Source organism: Athalia rosae, chromosome 4, assembly GCF_917208135.1.
Source record: "Athalia rosae chromosome 4, iyAthRosa1.1, whole genome shotgun sequence".
In the NCBI taxonomy this organism is placed as follows: domain Eukaryota; kingdom Metazoa; phylum Arthropoda; class Insecta; order Hymenoptera; family Athaliidae; genus Athalia; species Athalia rosae.
The window spans coordinates 654,523-672,882 of NC_064029.1; the positions used below are offsets into that span (position 1 = coordinate 654,523).

General features: G+C 46.2%; 2 protein-coding genes across 14 annotated transcripts in view; one reads left to right on the forward strand and one right to left on the reverse strand.

The window, feature by feature from the left end:
* The window catches only part of LOC105687520 (peroxisomal leader peptide-processing protease), a 53,790-nt gene that overhangs the window by 27,321 nt on the left and 8,109 nt on the right, over positions 1–18,360 (reverse strand). The window contains exons 1-2 of one of the 10 annotated variants that reach the window (XM_048653718.1): positions 2,714–2,847; positions 2,421–2,525 (exon numbers count right to left, since the gene is read on the reverse strand). The exons of 6 other annotated variants lie outside the window; for them this stretch is intronic. In XM_048653718.1, coding sequence (XP_048509675.1) covers positions 2,421–2,426 — 6 coding nt within the window. In that variant the 5' untranslated portion in view covers positions 2,427–2,525; positions 2,714–2,847. Of the gene's footprint in view, positions 1–2,420; positions 2,526–2,713; positions 2,848–11,679; positions 11,973–17,749; positions 17,944–18,360 lie in introns of those variants that run through there. 3 more of the 10 variants (XM_048653720.1, XM_048653719.1, XM_048653723.1) reach the window with 3 other exon arrangements.
* The window catches only part of LOC105687521 (ion transport peptide-like), a 37,406-nt gene that overhangs the window by 13,319 nt on the left and 5,727 nt on the right, over positions 1–18,360 (forward strand). Inside the window, exon 1 of one of the 4 annotated variants that reach the window (XM_048653730.1) lies at positions 2,714–3,263. The exons of 2 other annotated variants lie outside the window; for them this stretch is intronic. The gene's annotated coding sequence lies outside the window, so the exon portion shown is untranslated. Of the gene's footprint in view, positions 1–2,713; positions 3,264–18,360 lie in introns of those variants that run through there. One more of the 4 variants, XM_048653728.1, reaches the window with a different exon arrangement.

The following is an 18,360-nucleotide window of genomic DNA, read 5'->3' on the forward strand; positions in this document are numbered from 1 at the left end:
ATCCCAAATATTCTTTGCGAGACCAACGGAGCTTTTTATCAATGAAACGAAATTACGCGTGGAGCTGTTCCAATTACACCGGTTCAATGACAGAGGAAACCAATGAAATAATGCTCACGTATTTTCCTAAATTTAATCGTCCAAAAAAACGTGATGCAAGAATATCAGCCTGTTGAACGAGAAGAAAATGTGGGGGTGAAAAATTCGCAACAGGTAGAAAAGAATCCGCGTGCTAGATAAATATTCGATTAGTCAGGGTGCACGGTATTATACGCGGGGAGTCTACTTAAGGAAGAATCGATCGAATCCTGAGTGTTTTCCAGGGTTTCGAGACTATCAATCCCGGGCAACGGAACGAAAAAAGGGACGAAAAATGGAGGGACGAAAAAAAAAAAAGAAACCCCGAGACCTGCGGGTCGCGTGACTCCATCGTTTCTACCCGCTGCGTTTCGTATCCCGACCGCATAGCTCGATGCTCGTAGGTATAGGTGACGGCGAAGGAACCAGTCGATGAAATCCCATCCTCGTCAGGACCTCCTTTCTAGGACCTTCGCGCTCGACATCCTTCTCAGTCAACGCGCAACGGATGAACCGCATCGACTACTTCTACACAATTCCGTTTCTGCACCGAAGCGTATTAGGGTGACGCACGGGAATAAGATGAATTTCGGGAACCTCGCAGAGACGGGAGACGGTGACCGTACCTCAAACTATCGCGCGATAGTGCAGAATGTCCCGTAGGCTCGGGGGCGATGGAACATAATTTGAAGAAAACCAGGAAGAATTACGTCATACGCACTTCTCTCGAATTTATTAAGGAACAAATATTTTCGTTCTACGTGCAGAATGTATATGGTCGCATCGCGTATCAAGCTTTTCCCCCTCAGTTTTTTCCTTCATATCTTTTTTATTCTTTCCCCAAGCCTGATCTTTCGCCCAACGTCTCGGAATCATCGCATACGCTGGTCCAGTTTTTGCCAAGCGCGAATATTAAGATGACGCGCGAGTGGTTGTGTCTAAGTACGTAGAGTAAAAAAATATATGGAGCAAGTGGGAGTGAAGCGAGTATGTGGGAGAGACGCGGTTAGCTTTTCATAGAAATAGCGACATAATTCCCCCCAAAGATAGACTGGTACGGACGATCGATGCTCCGATAGCAGCCTCACGCCCGTTCCGATCATGCGGATTAATTGGAACAGCGTTACAATTATTGGAAAATCATGCCACGAAATACATCTCGCTGCGAAATCGTGTCTTTTTTTGTTGCGCACGAATATCGAGTATTAGATGTGTTGTATGGATAACCTACGTCACGATCAGCGGAATATCTCAGTGTTCCTGCGATTTTCAAAGACAACGTACAAGAGGAGAGAACAGTTTCCGGTTAGTTTTTAGGAAAACTTTTCATCCTACACGCTGAAGTTTTCCCCTCCGCGTTCGACGAACCGGCCAATTGAGATCTATGACTCTATATATTTATTTATATAAATAATAATGATTTTTTAGTAGAAGCGACGCGAATTATAAAAACAGCGATGACCCGGCGAAATCGTAACCAATTGTGCAACGAATGGCAATTAAAATTTCGGCAAATTTTTCCCGATAATTCTCGGATTCCTACGCACAACGAAACCTCCTTATCTGTACAGTTTACTCTGCGGAGGCACTTTCAAGTTTCACTAATTCCAAGGAAAACACTTCGAGTGAGTTACAGGTCTATTATTACAAGGTACATAACTGCTAATTTGAACCTTGACGTAGTTGTCTTAGAATTTCGAAACCGAGGTATGCGAAATCTTCTTCGGACTCCGAGCCACGCGGAATTTTCTAACGAATCTACCGCACCTTCCGCGTCGATAGTTCTTTCGGAATTCGCGCTCCGAAAATCTGGGTGATCGAGAATTTTTTCATCGTCCGACGTCAAAGCGGCGAGTTCAATCTGAACGCATTTATCACGTAAACCCTGAGAATTTGAACTTTCTCTCACAATCGGTATAATACAACACAGGTGTGCGGGCAACGGACGTTACAAGCGTGCGCAAAAACTACATGCCAACAGGTAACTGAAACATGACGATCCGATTGACGGATTTGCGTCATGCAGAGAAAATCGGAACAGCCTCGAATAAAATATGAGAGGGATATCAGGGGTCGAAAAATATCTGGAGCGGGGGTAAAATGAAGGGTTACGGGTATTTATTTATTTCTTTTTTTTTTTTCGCCTATAGAAACTCGCCTAGGCAATTTTAGAATTAATTTGCTTGTAATAGTAGTTTTTGCAATCAATTTTTTATTTTTATCAACTTCTCTGTCTTTAATTTTTTTTGCTGCCGAGAGTTAATAACGCGTTACCCGCAACAGGTCTGATATGACGCAAGAAGAGAGCAGGTTTGCACCTTTGTACTTTAGACAATATTTACCTTCATTGGTTCCCCAATGAGATCTCGGTCCTAAAAATTTTGTGAAATCAACGCGACAGGGGAGGAAGATGGAAACGTTTCCGCCGAGATTCCTCGTCGAATATCCTGCACATGGTAAAATTGTGAGTTCTTAAAAATAATTAGAACCGATCCGATGGTGAAATATGTAATACAGCAGTTATCCCCCCGACTCGTGGAACGGAGTCTCGCCTATTAATTACTGCAGATTCAAAAAAGGAAGAAAAAAATAAGGGAAAAAATAAAATAACAATCGTCAACAATAATAAACCAACCGCGGAGGTATAGTGGGGGTCGCCTTCTCCGATTGGCTGACGACTGAGCCATATTCCAAGCGGCGGCACCCAGCGCGGCAATGTTAGCTACACTTCCACAAGACGCACATCTCCATCCAGCATCCGATTAATCGTTGTTTAATTGTCACTCGTAAACTACGTAACATATAATACAACATTGGTTAAAAATAAGATATTTCAACCGATATACAAGTCGTTTGAAAACCATCTCCGATTTGTCATTCGTTGAAAATTTTTTATACCAAAAATCACGGTTCGATAATCGACGAATTACACGCCCACATATCGAAGCGTCCAAAAAAGTGTCGGTGAAGTGATACGCGAAACTTGTTTCCCTTTTTGCCCCGTCGCCGATTCGAAAACGAGAAAACGGACGGATATTCCTTGATTTTTTTAATTTGCAATTCTGTGAACGTAAAGTAAAAAGAGAACATCGATCGAGTGGATCTTGTTCGCGAATTTTATTCGACGCACAACAGCAGTGAACCAGATTTAGAAGAGATACTTGACTACTCTACGCCAAAATACCGTAAGTCGATGAGAAATCAACCTTTATTTTAGTCGAAACGCGCCTAGTTTGGCGGGAGTTATTCGTACACGCCTTCGTGGTACGTGGTACGAATACGAATGATTTTAAAACACGCGCTACGCATTCGCGCCAAAAATTTCAACCCAACAATGAAGCGTGAAAAGGCGCTTTTAAATTCAAACGCGCGATCGCGGACACCTTCTGAAAATTAACCGACGAAAAACTTTCATTTTTTTGAGCGTAAGAAACGAGTCTGTGTAATCGACCGATAACCGATTGCCAGAAATCGACAATTCCGGTAGAGGTATCCCGAATAAAATGTGTAATATGATATTTACCTATCGTGAAAAAAAAACCATCTACGATACGAATATTCTATAAATCACATGAACCGGTGGAGGAAAAAAATTAGAAGCACCGTATTGGAGAAAATAAAATATATCTACGTTGAAAAAATTCTGATAACTTGAGATCTGGGAACGAGAGAAGTTGGAAGCTCACCGTTATCTGCAGTTAATCTGTACGCGCGTACATAAATTTCAGAAGAAAAATCATACCTCGTAACACACCGTGTATGTACATATTGGTTGCACGCCGCCATATGTATATCTCTGTAATACATATACTTATATTATGTGTATCTACAGAGTTAGGTTGGAAAGGAGCAGGGGTTTTCTCGGTAAAAATAGAACCGATGGTGTTAGGTGACACTCCCATGGGCCCCAACTAACATCACCACCATAAAACCACCGAGATCCCTGCTCCCGTCAAACTGTGTCACGCGCGCGGTCGTACCGCTGCTCCAGAAGAAGAAGAAGAAGAAGAAGAAGAAAAAGAAGGAGAAAAAGAAATCGAGCTAGAGAAAGAAAAAAAACTATCGCCATTCCCAGCTACATTTCTTGAAATTGAAAATTTGTTCGATTGAAATAAAGAAATTGAAATTCTCGCCACACCCGGCGTACGTTGATTTCTTCAAAAGGGGTAACGAACGTCCTACGGGGACCACGGGACTCCGGGTATCGCAATTGACGTCCGTACATACCGAAGTAAATCTTAATCGTCAGCTTCACTTTCTCCAAAACTATGGCAAACTTCAAGCGAGCACAAGACGACCCGCGCTGTATCAATTAATCACAGCATCGCGTCGTTATACTTTCAATTTTATCACCTTTTCCCTGAAATGGAAATTAATCGAAATTAGCGTAATTATTACGACACGCGATGATCCCATCTTGTTCGCGCGGCAGTCCCAAGATGCGTTAATCGTTGGACGATAATTGATCGAACGAAAAAAATTCATTCAACATCGTGCGAATGGGTGGGAAAAAATGTGGGATAGAAGAAGAAAAAGGTTGCGATTACGCAGTTGTCGGGATGGGGAATGGAAAAATTTGAAAGCCTGTTCAGAAAATGATGTACGTCTGGGTCGCGTTGAACTCTTCGGAGCATGGCCTGTCAAGTCAAACCACCTGTGGCGAGAGAGACTTTGGTCTAGAACACACAGAAGGGAGTTGGAGAGCTGGCGAGTAGTTACAGTGACTCAACGAGAAGTTAGCCCGTTTGAGATCGCCGACGTTATATTATACAGCTACACGAGCTGAGGAGGTTATTTTCTACCGTACTTCCACTTCCACCGCAGCGTGTAGCTACAGGCTGCACAAAGTGCAACAAGGTTTTACCGCAGGTACCGGTCGGGCGTAGGTTAGCGATAGACACCGAGTGCGTCGAGGCCTATTACAGGCTGCAGGATTTACAGGGTGTAAAACGAGGCTGCGGGTACGGTGCAGAGAATCGATCCTAAATACATCATCCGGGCTAACGCGGATCAACAAACAATGCTCTCAAGACTACCGCATTTTTCCCCATTATTTCTCCTTCAATTTCTACTTTTACGGTCTCTTCGTTATCGCCGAGTACAGTTGGAGGGGTTGTTTGCTTTTCCTTTCCTTTTTTTCCCCCGTAGTTTGCTTCGTTTTACTCGCGACGCGTATTCCGACTGGTCGCAGTTCACACCCCGCGCCGTCCTAACTAGAGTTGTCTTTCTCCTATTTTCTTTTTCATCTTGATCTTGGAAGGAAGAAGGAGAATCCGAGGATAAAACGGAAAGAAAATAACGAGGGGTCGGAAGAATACACAAATACACGATATAGTTCGTGCGCGTACAGAATGCGCTATAAGCCTGTAAAGATGCAAGAGATGCATCCACCGGCAGCAGAAAAGATAGCTAAGGAGCTCCGAAAATATCCCTATTATATACATAGATGCCTATATAAGAAAGTTACAAGTGTTCTAAGAACGAAAAAAGAACTAAGGCTGTTCGAAGGAAAGCGATGGACGCGCTGACGGGTTCGGGCTGACGCGAACCGAAATGGTCGAGGGGGTCCCTGCATCTTAATTATTTCTCGAAATAACCAGACCCCGGGGTTACACGGTTAAAAGGGAACAATCTCTTCGAAACGGAGAAGAGAGCTCCGCGATCCGAAACTAGAGGATTTCATAACGAGGAAAGATTGAAAAGAAATCGTAGTAAAAAAACGGCCAACCGAAAGATTAGAGGACAAAATCGGGGAGTTGACGAAAACAACAAATCTGTCACTAAAAACGCTCGTGATGCTAAAATTAGATGTTCTTCGCGTTATGCGTGATACAGGTGTTCGCTCTAATGTGTCCGTCATCGATACCTTAATGGTATACCGGGAAAATTGTTGAAATATATTCAAGTTACGTCGTATAATTTCTGTAGTGATTCGTAAAGTAGCAAATCTGTAATAAAGTCAGGGCATTACCATTAATTGTTCTCGTAGAGATATAAAAATTACCCCTAGGGAACACGGCTGCCCGCAGATGTGACGAACAGTTTTCGAGATGCCCGCGAGACGCCTTCAACCCTAATTAATTAATACGATTCAATTGGTCTTACGAGTTCTGACTTCGCCCGACCTCTCCCTCGAAATATCTCTCGGAACATCATCCGCGTCGTGACTTTGCTTTCCACTCCTGTATCGGCCAGCCATATATTCACCTTTTTCACGGCGATGCGTACGCTCGGTTACACGGAATTCCTCCCCAGAGCCTACCGAGGAACCCCCGCGGTTTTCTTCGATCGCTCCGATCATCCTATTCGCATCTCATAATTCATTCTAATGGCTGGTAATCTTTCAAAAAGTCGGTCGTGTGTCCGAAGACAAACGGAATCATCGAGATCTGTCGCACGACGATCGATTACTGGAGGAAAGAAACAATAATCACGTCGATTTATTGTCGGGACATCGATCGCGACTGAAATTTTTCAAATCTCACCAAACTTCTCGTACACGTTGGCTTTTTGTCTCAGTTTCGGTTGGCCAGATAGTTTTCGAAGTCCTTTCGTTCCCACCCGCACTTTTCTCATACCTGCACCGGTGGCATTCTTCACCGGTAGACGTAACGTTTAAAATGTCATTTAAAAATTCCAAACTGGCCAAAATCCGTCACTGATAACTCGACCAACACCGATAGCCAACTGATGTCTCCGACTCCCTTCGATAGTTACGGTCATCTATTATATACCTGCGCACTGCGCACTTCCTAGTCAATATATGGGAGGTATACCTACGTACAGGTATACATCGTTTACATGTACGCAACATCCACAGGGGAGATGGTTTTTATGACCGAAGAGAATCGACAGCTCACTGAAATCTGTTGCATATTTTTCCCTCGTCTAATTTGACGAGGAATGCTTTTTCATTTTGAAAAAATGGACTTTTAACAAGCTATGAATTTGCAGACGAACGGTTTCGGGATTCGTTCAGCTTGGATATCCTGATAAAAACGCGTCATCCGAATCTGGAATGTTGCGAAGCATTCCTCGCAAGCGACACGACTCGAGGGGTTGAAAAATCTTTGAAAAATGTCGAAAGAATTCGACAGCGCGGAAGTTCGGATGGACGTTAACGAAATTGATATTTCCTCGCACCGTGGTCGCGCTATGCGTTTAATGATCGTTTCAAATAGGCGGGGTCGAAAATCATGACGTGTGATTCGGTGTAGCTGTAATAGTAGAATTATAACAGTAGCAGTGGTAGGAATAGCTCTACAGCAGCAGCGATGCGGCGATGCCTGAAAGTACCGATTATACCGCCTTGACCTTAGTAATTGCTCGACCGAAACCACATCTGGCTTGTTTTACGACAACGAAAGAAAGCTTACGTTATCGTCAAACGTATCAGAGTTTTGCAATTACACAAAGGATAAATAATAAGCGGCATAATCGTATCGGTTGCACAATAAGTTGGAATTCCGAATCGCATTGAGATAAAATATCGTTCGACTTTCAGCTCGTTTTTCCGCATTAATTTCCACGGTAATTAATTGGGCTCGGTCGTTGGAGATTTCATCGGTCAATTTGTTCGCGTCGAAGCTGAATCAACGAACGAAACGTCGGTTTTTCCTCATGGGCAGATGAGAATATCTAATAATACGCGAGCTGGACACACATCAATTGACAGTAATTCCAAACGGTTCAAGATGTGTGTATTTCAAGTCCGGCGGTTGGCTAATTAAAAGGGCGTTATTCTTCATGTTCAATTTAATATACGCGTCCGACGCTCGTTCCGTTCGGAGTTATTTTAATTCCAAAGTTTAAAATTACTAATACCAACGAAGACGCGATCTCCGATAATCCCCCGTACCGTACCGGACACGTGCACGTTGCATCGCGCGCGCAAAAATCGAAGAAACAAGAACACGAGACCGGAGCGGGGTAGGGGTAGGGGGATGACGGCGATAAAAATACGAAAACGCGTAGGTGGTAGCCGGTGGTTCTAACCACCGGCGACGACGATCGCCGCGATGAATAAATAAATAGAGGTAATAGAAATCCGTGTGAAACGGCAGCGGTAAGACAGAAGATGGCGTCTGACTGTGAGTTCATTATTATACGTCTTGTAACGCGAAGCCGTACGACGCCAAGCTGTCTGCCAGAACGAAGCGCGACCCCCACCTCGGCGTCGAGAGCTTGAGCATAGAGGCTTGCCTTGTTGGATAACGTTATAGTTTGCGCAAGCTAACTAGGCACTGAAACATCGCCTGTACGCACGTACACGTACACGTGTCGAACGTGGTGTTGCATCTTTATAGTCGTACTGCGAGGAGCCGAGTTTATTAGATTATAAATCCCTGAATATAGAGGGTCTTCTGTGCTCGTTGACGTCGACGAGCGCACGCGGGGTCCGAGAAGAAGTGAAAATATGTAGGGAGGGATAATGTGAAGAAACTGATCGCGAGCCTCCGCATCTCCTGCAGCCTTTCCTCTGCTCGTTCGCAGCTCGTGTCGTACGAAATTGTTTCAACGATTCCCGCCTCTCTCCGTGCGAATGACGGAGGTTGCAACTATCGGGGTAACGACGCTTCGCGCACACCCGACGGTGACGTCGGAATTTCTTTTTTCATTTCGCACAACGGACGGGAGGACTGCGTTAATTTTTTCAGTCGGTGAGAAGACCGGCGAGTTCTTTGACCGCGACTTTTCAAACACGCGCGCGAATCAATATTGTGTCAGCCGCGAAAGATTTTCCTCCGCCAGGCATTCGTATCGCACCGCATAATTTTCCGACGTACAACGTCGACGTATACGCGTTGAAAATTTCAGCGATCGCGGTTCGACGCACACCCCCCCAGCGAGAACTGCGACAGCGCGAGCTTGCGGCGACGTTACTTATTTTAACGCCATTTCTACACTCGGAGTTCCTGAATTAACTTTCAACGAGCACACCGGTAGCTATAGTTAGACTCACAAGGCGCACCTGTTGAACATTCCTTCACGGATATAGTTACAGTCAAGTTTGCCAACTACGCGAATTACATATGGTATGATGCGGGGTGCGGTATATGCGTGGATGATAATTGATATTTGAAAAATTTTCATCACGTAGACGAAGGGGGTTGAGGAGACGGACGTAACGATTATCGTACCTACGACCGATCGAGGAGAGATCTGAAGAAAAAAAAAAAAAAACAAGTTCCTCCTCGTTAATGGATTAATAAATGTCCGACCAGCGAGACAACGGAATCTCGTAGGAATTTGATTTCGTTCGAGTATTCGTGAGACGAAAAATTCCATTTTTGAGAAAATATTCGGTCCGTCATCGCGACTCTTTTAAGGATCGCGAGTTTGCTACTAGTTTTTCTAAGAGCACCGACAGCATCCCAACTGAGAGCAGCTGGTTATAAGTTGCTTTTGTCTTCGTTCAAAACTGGCATTGAAATCTCCCGTTTGTTGGAAGAAAAATTGAAATCCGCGTTCTATTAATAGAATACTTCGGATCCATTTATGGCCAAGTGGCAATTTGCACAGGAATTATTATTCTCGCATAGTGTTCACTGGAAACAAAAGATAAAAACCAGAAGGAATCTGCGAGTAGAGTTTTCTTTCGATTAATTATTAGTTTCACGTTTCGCAACGACGCGTTACTTTGAGAATTTTTAGAGGCTGTGGGCTTTGATTCTTTTTCGATATCGAAGCGGAAAATTGGAGTAGCTTTATATCTTGTATTCTTAGGTATTGTGACCACGGGAATCCAAATCCGCTGGTTGAATTGATCCACTTTGTGAAATTGATCAAATTATTGCCAATTTTCACTTTTTAGAGCAGAAAAATTGAGATATCTCGAAGGGAAAAAATCGTAGCTCGATTTGGCTTTCGGATTCGTGTTCCTGAGGTCAAAATACGTAAGAAAAGTGCCATACGATCGATTTTAAAAAATAAAAATTTTTGGCCAAAATTTGAGATTTTTCCAAGGGGTACCCCTTTGGATTTTTTCAAATTTTGGCCAAAAATTTTTATTTTTTAAAATTGATAGTATGGCACTTTTCTTATGTATTTTGACCTCAGGAACACGAATCCGAAAGCCAAATCGAGCTACGATTTTTTCCCTTCGAGATATCCTCAAATTTATGCCAAAAATCGCGAAAAATTGCAAAAAAATGGGGATAACTCGGTCATTTTTCAAGATGGATCAATTTTTCTTCCGGATTCGGATTCCTAAGCTCAAATTACATTGAAATAGATCAAAAAATCAATTTTTTTTTTTTGACCCCAAAAAGCTGAAAATTGGCGATAACTCGATCAATTTTAGAGATAGATCAATTTTTCTTCCAAATTCGGATTCCTGAGGTCAAAACACGTCAGAAAAGTGTAATACAATCAATTTTTAAACTACTTTACTTTTGGTCCAAAAATCGATTTTTTTTTTTGGCTTTTCAAGAGTAATCTCAGGTATAATCAGCCCAGGAATCCAAATCTGAAAGCCAAAATCATCTACTCATGCAATCGATCGAGTAATCGTCAATTATTCGCTGTTGGGAGCAAAAAAATTATAAGTCATATCGACTGCTTTTAGTCGTAGACCCACTTTGAATCGTCGCAATCCGTGCATGGGTCGAAATATTCGAGTTTCTCAATTCAGCAGCAAACCCGAGCTTTGCTGGAGTCAGCGTAGCCAGCAGCGTAGCGCTTTGTTGTGAGACGTCACCTTCAGGGCTGAGCAGAGGTGACGCCCCACAACAAACCCCCATGACCGTGGCTACCTGACTCCAGCTAAACTCGGGTTTGCTGCTGAATTAAGAAATACGAATATTTCGACCCATGCGACAAATCAAACTGGGTCTACGACTAAAACCAATCGATATGTCTTATAATTTTTCTACTCCCAACAGCGAATAATTGACGATTACTCCATCGATTGCATGAGTAGATGAATTTGGTTTTCAGATTTGGATTTCGGAGCTGATCATACGTCAGATTACTCTTGAAGAACCAAAAAAAAAATCGATTTTTGAGCAAAAAATAAATCATTGTTTTAATTGGGTTTAATATGCTTTTCTTACGTATTTTGATTTGACGATTCGACGATTTGATTTTGACGAGTACGAAACATCAATTTTTTTAGTCCAGGATGAATGTCAAATGTGTGGAAATGAAATTTCTACGGTCAGATATATATGAGAACAAATTTCCTCTCTCTCCCGCTAATTCCCATGACTCTCGGCGTCTTTATCGATTTAATCGACACGCGACATTCTTTCACACGCGATCCGATCGCACATCTGGCTGTGGATATCCATTGCATTTCTCATGCATGAGATCAACGGATCGGCGGACAGGGGGGCGAGGGGGCCAGGGGGCGAGGGGGCGAGGGCGATACGATAAAAATTAGTATAAAGCACCTCGCGAGTGTTTGTTATCGGTGATCCCTTGACTTCCGGCTGTAGTTGTATAGGTAGGTAAATATTTATCAATGGGATACGAGGAAAGGGTAGTAGCTGAAGTTAAACGTTATACATCTCGTGTAGATTGAACATGTGCGTTCGGAGCGTTGTGACTCCGGGGCATCGAATAATACATAATAACAGTAATAATAAGAGTATTAGTTACCGATAGTCGTGAGGTCCTCCACCGTGTACAGCTGGGACCGTATGAGTTTACGATCAGTATACAGCTGCGATGACGAGGTTAAAAATACAAGCACATTAGCCGCACCGGATTTCATTGCTGAATTATGATCGTGCGTAATCGTTGACAAAAAATATCTACGTACAGATATACCTTGTTCACCAACAATTCTAATAAGGAGATATACGATTTGATATAACTGACAGATTTGACGTCACAGTAGCGAAGATAATTGCAAGTAATCTCTCGAGCCATCGTAATAGTGTTATTGAATGCTGAGCTAATCGGAAGCGTATCGTCGTATCTGCATGAAAAACAAATATACTTGAAATACCTACGTCAATGCGCCAGGATCGTACGATAGGCATAGATTCATATTTTTCATAGATCGACCACGTACAGAGGTGCAGACGTCGTACGCGGGACGGATCGGAGAAACAAAATGCAATTTTCCAATTGCAAAATGAAAAAATTGCACGCGACGGGTTTCCAAAATATCACAGCCGGGAGAACGAGGAGGCGATATTTCGGAAAAATTGGACAAACCGTATGAAATCGCATCGATTATCATAGCCTCGGAATGAACCGATTTATCGCGCAAAGCTACAGCTTGTATCCGATATCGTACAGAGGAGGTCGCCGCGTTGCGCAGGTTTGAGTGCGAAAGTAATGTCTCTGGTCCGATCCAAGATCCAACATGACGATAATTCAACGCACACGAGATGTGCCACCCAGGTGCACCGTGTGACGTGTGCAGATGCTGCTCTCTCAGCTGGATGAGAGGAGAGCGGAGGAGAGGAGAGCGGAGAGGAGAGCGGAGGAGAAGGGGGGAAAAGAGAAAAGACGGGGATGAGGAGGACCGGGGATGAGAACTCGGGAGGATGGGCCAGCGGTTAAATCTCTCGCGCGATTTACTTTTGTTTTTTGCACTTTGGTCTTGTTGTTTCGTCAGCCCTGTTTAACCTCAGGCACACTTCGGTGCGGCCGCGAACGTCCCATACATTCGCGTTTACCTGTACCCGGTGCGTTGCACACGTGCACGCGGATAGGTGGTCACGTACGTACGGTATACCTATACGCGCGAGACGATCGCGCTCGGGGGAGAAAGATGATCAGAGATCTACCGCGCAGCCTCTAATTATCAAGCTGCCGCTTGTGCCAAGCTCGTTTTATTAATCAGCCACCATTTCATACTTTATGTAAATATATACCGCAGCGATCCGATCAATCTATCTCTATAAAATATACGGACACACGCACACGCCGTGGTATTACCAGTTTTTCGCCGATCGTAAAAATCAACGCAGATGTTACACGCTCCCCGTTATCACGGAATATCGTCGGGATCGCGGGGTACGCGTCCGTTCCAAGGACTCGGCGGTCGCGCTGTGCGGGCCGCGTATCGCCTCCGAAATCATTTCGATAAGCGGACTTGGCGCAAGCGATAATCCGGACGCGTCAGCCGATCAAAAAGTCGTACGAGTCAATGATTCGAGAGTCGGATACACTTTCCTACAATATTCGTCGGGTGTACGTGTCTCGGGCTCGGACCCACTCTCGTTGGTAGCTTGAGTTACAACCCCGTCGTTTTTTTGACCGGTACCGAGGCGCGGGGAGTCAAAAAGAGCCAGGGGGGCATAAGCGGCCGAGTGCCTAATTAGAGGGGCCCTCGTAACTACCTCGATCCTCGTCTCCGGCAGCAGTTCTATACCTATACGTGTATAATGTATAACGTACACGTGTGCGTATCACGCACGTATCACACAGAGACGTACATCTCACGTATACTCGTCGGTGGTGCGGTCGTTCGTTGGTTCGTTGGTTCGTTCGTTCGTTCGGTCGGTCGGTCGGTCGGTCGGTCCGTTGGTTCGTTCAGCTTGCTTTCAAAGCTCCTCCGCATATCCTCGCGTGTTTGTCTTGTCTTTTAGTTCTTTGATGCGCCCATCTTGCCTCCTTCTCACGATTGAGTCATCCACCGCGGGGACCACCTGGCAAGCGTTGATCGATCTAACGATACCACCGCGCGCGGTACTATACTCCGCAGGTATATATCCGGATCTTTGAAAGTGTGTGGATGCACCAGTTGTACGGCCGGCGAGACCTCCCGCCACACACCGGTTCCCACTCTCCGATACTCCTCTCCAGCAACATCGGAGACCGTACGTACGGCTCTTGGCCGTCGCCGTGGAACTAACAAAACTACCAGGCAATAAGAAGACCGAGAATAGCAAGAAGAAAAATACGGGGGAACAAAAAGTCGCCGGCCTCGTTATAAATCCGAGCGTACGAAACCGAGATAACCACCTCCTATCCGATCCATTTATAAGAAGAGCATTTCGCCATCGCCAGATTTCCGTTTCCGAACGCGCGGATAATGTCCCGACGAAAATCGAACACCGCTGACGAAGTGGCGTACGGTACCCGTCGTCCGATACAATTGTGTCGAAGCAGTCTAGAGAAATGGAAGCAACTTTTTAACGCCGTCGCCGAGCTTTCCGCTAGCCTGGCATCGGGTGTACCGCCGAACCGGTCTTCGTACGTAGCTGGCGGTAAAAAGAGTATAAAAGCGGCAAGTTGCGCATTGCCGTATTATCTGGGACCACCGAGTCTCACGGTGAAGCGCAACGCGTATTCACGTACGTGTATACCTGTATCCTATTCTGGGCGTACAAAGATCGAGGGATGTTTCATTCATAAATTATACTCGAAGGAGTCGGGGGAGGGGTGTACGTGGGAAGCACCGACCTAGCCGATGGATCCGCCGGACCGTTATTATCGCACGTCGTTGATTATATTTTGACCTCCCAACCGGCGGGACGTCGATCACCGTCTCGCTGCTATCTTTTCGAAAAGTAGTTTCTCGCTTCGTTCGCTTCGTTCCGCCTCGTTCCGTTCCGTTCCCGATCCGTTTCGAGGGACCCCGGAGAGAAAAAGATAAATCCCGCTCTCGTCCCCCGTAAAAGAAGAATCACCTTCGAACGGCCGGGCTCTCCCCATTAGACGATTAGGACATCACGGAGGCCATTAACGACCTGTAGACACATTCTGAGAATATCTCCTACACTCGGCACCGCGGTGTTACGCCCGGCGCCACCCAGAAAGAGAAAAGCCGAGATATTACAGTCGCCCGCTCCACGGACTACTTCGATACGGTACTTTTGCATCGGGTACGACCGAAGGAGATGCGGCTCGAAAATTTTGCGAAAACATTCGGAACGAGCGGCGTGATCCGGACGACGACTCCGGACGACGTTCGATCCTCGGACTCCTCTCTCGGAGCGCGGCGTCGGCTATGAAATATAGTTTTCTCGAAGAAGCGGCGCGACGCGGCGAACGACGCGATGCGCACCGCGTGCGCAGCGGTATCAACCGTGCGCGGTGAATTGCTTTTTACTTGAGGATTTGCAGATTGCACACCTGTGCAGAACGCGCGGTGGCCAACGAGCTCGGAAAAGACCCCACCTGTTGACCAACCGGTCCCCATTGACTTTATTTTTATTCCTTCTTCTCTCCTTGGAGCGCTCCCTTCGCCGCGAGATACGTCCGTCTCTTTTTCTCTCCTCCTCCCTCCTCCCTCCTCCCTCCTCTCTTTTTCCCTCTAGCGAATGGTATGAGATAAACTCGAGCCGCTTCAGCAGGCGGCGGGTAAGGAAGCGAAGGAGGACCACATCGACGCGAGGTGGACTTTACGCGTGTGCTTTCCGCCGCTGTGCAGTAGGTGGGAAGGTGGGAAGGTGGGAAGGTGGGAAGGTGGGAAGGTGGGAAGGTGGGAAGGTAGGGACGACGCGTATCCACGTAGACTACATACGCGATCCGCTAAGTAAGAAGTTCAAGTGTGTGCGTCCAACGGCAGCAGCACCGTGCCACCGTCATGTGCGCTAAATATAGCGCAGCAACCTTCACGGTTAAGAGTCCAACGGTCATTTATTTCGAATCGACCGATAAATGGCAGAGCGTTGCCGTACCCTCGACGATCAGAAGTTCGGCGAGGGGACGATTCCCTTCGCAGGTGCGCCAGGGAGCGTCGTGGGTACGAAATGAATCGCGACACCGCGTTTAAAAAGGGAGGGTGATATCGAACGTGAGAAAAAATCGTTCGAGTCTCAGGTGAATAAATATACCGCAAGCGGAGAAAAAGATGACCGATAATGAGATACCGGAGCGGTGATCTGTTGTAGTACAAAAGTAGAACTCGACGCAGGTTCATCGCGTATGCATCGATAATGGCAGAGGCAGACCTCCCCGTGCGCCCGATTCGCCACAGGGCAACGTATTTCTATATACACGCATCGCCGCGCGGTGAGTTCGTATTATGTATACGAGTACCTACGTGTAGTCGTATATTATACGCGCACACACGTATACGCAAAGTGTATAAAAGACGGCAGCTATCCTGTGATCTTATGATATAACCTTAAGGCAAACAGGCTGCTTTCAACACACCGCTCGATAGATGGATAACTGCGTGAAATTATAAGGAGGTGGTGGTAGATGAGATATCCTGTTCGCTCGGAGGTGGCCCTTTTGCACGGACTTACACGTACGACTTTCTTCTCCTTTTTGCTTTCGGTTTTTTTCTCTTTCCCCATCGCTTTTCCTTCTCTCCGGAACGCCGGTATACGATGGAGAAAAAGCGCGAGGCGCGATCTCGCTCGGATTATCGATACAGTTGCAACGGGCTTCGCTTCGAGTCGAGTCGCGGAATCTCCGAGATCTCGGCAGGATTTCCAACTCTTGTTTTTCCCAATAATCCTGAGAGGGGAAAAAAAATCTTGGGCTTTCGATCTTTGTCGGAGGTGCGGCATCGGTAGCAGCCGGGAGAGAGCTACTCCGAGGCGTTGATCCCGGTTCGAATCGGAATGAGTTTCCATCGATTAAAAATGGACGGATGGTTACACGGTCCATCTGACGCTTAACGATCGCGACCACTTGCAGGGGCAAATTATCGCTGTGAGCCAATTACGACAAACCGGCCGCAGGTCGATAGCTGGGTGCAAAAATTCTGAGAATCGCCCCGGCTAAAAATAAGATCCCACCCGGGAGCGGCGATTATGCCCCGAAAAAAGGAACGATGGAGGGCGACGGGGGAGCGTCGCGGGGTCCGGTTAATGAAGTTGTCGGTTGAGAACATTTACAGTTGGGGGTGGGGCTGCAGGGATCGAGGGGGGAAAAGCGGAGAGACGAGGGAAGAGGAAGGAGGAAGGAGGAAGGAGGAAGGAGGAAGGAGAGACCACCTGCGTGTGGTCCATTCACAGCGTCCAGGACTGGTTAAGAGTTGCTTTACATCTCCTACATCTTGTCCCCTTTTCTACCCCTCCGCGGATCTTGATCCCGCGACGGACACCGAGTCGTACCCGTTGATACGCCGCGGGCTCGAGTGACGTTGAGCTCTGCGTTTCTTCTCGCATACGTAGAAGATGCGAAATCGAAATAATTCGCTCTTATTCAGACCACCGATTCGACGATTCTACCGGTAAGGTCGCCGGCGTTGCGTCAGAGGTCAAACTTTTCCGCGTGTCGAAGTATGTGAGATCACGAATTGTTTCGGAGCGGTACCGTGGCGTTTGCGAGGTACACGTACGTGCGTATACGTACGGTGTTATAGGTGGAGGTTTGAGACACAAGTTCCTGGAATCTTGAATGGGTACGGTGAGGAAACCAGTCGCGGCCTCGCGGAGCTCACGAAACCAGCGTAGAACGAAACAAGATTCATTGATAAAACACCGGGCAACGCGGTAAATCTTCGGTTAACGAGGAGGAACACCGATGTGAGAAATATTACGGTCCCAACAGCCATCTTTGCTCTCTGGGCTTTACCGCCAAACGACACCACGTGGACGTGACAAACGGAGACCGTTTGTTTTTGTTGTTTTTTTTTTTTTTCAAAACATTCGACTCGAAGTCACCTTCGGGGGCGTTTCGAGGGGCCCACGAAATTTGGATTTCTTTTGTTAACGTTCGCCCGTTTCGCCGTTGCGAATTTCTTTCCTACCAGGCGTTCTCTAGGAAGTGCGAAATTAATTATCGTCCGTAAAAATAGCGAACGACTCACCGCTGCGTCGACCTATAACGAGGATCCCGGCGACGGGCTCCACCCAACGAAGGTCCGCTCCGAGGTTCGCTCACTTGTTAGACATCGCAGCATCTCGCGGCTAGGCTTCTCTCAGTTCCTCGGCGGCCGCACTTTCATCTCAACGCCGATCCAATTATCTTGCGTGCTCCGCTGACCATCCCACAAGATCACCAACCATCGGCTAACTCTAACACACTGTCAAACCGACCTCACCACCGTAAACGCATCTCGTAGCAACGCGTATTATAGTCGTTTACAGTCGTCGGTAACATTTCTGTTCCCCAGCAGTTCCTCCGAGTCACAGTCAACGCGAGCATACGAGCGTATAATATCGCGCGTCAATTGCACAAAACTATCCTATTCATTCGCTCCCGCTACCTTTTTTTTTTTCACCCAACCCCCTTTCCATAGCTTTATCTGCTACGAGGATGATAAAAAAAAAACAAAAAAACAAGCACCTAACGAAACTTTACAGCGAAACAAGCGGAGGGTATAGATTAATCGATGAGAAGACTATCGGTGAACCATTTTAGCGTCGAGGATGTACGGAACTTGCACGGGACGTAACGTGAGACAGACGGTAGGAGGGA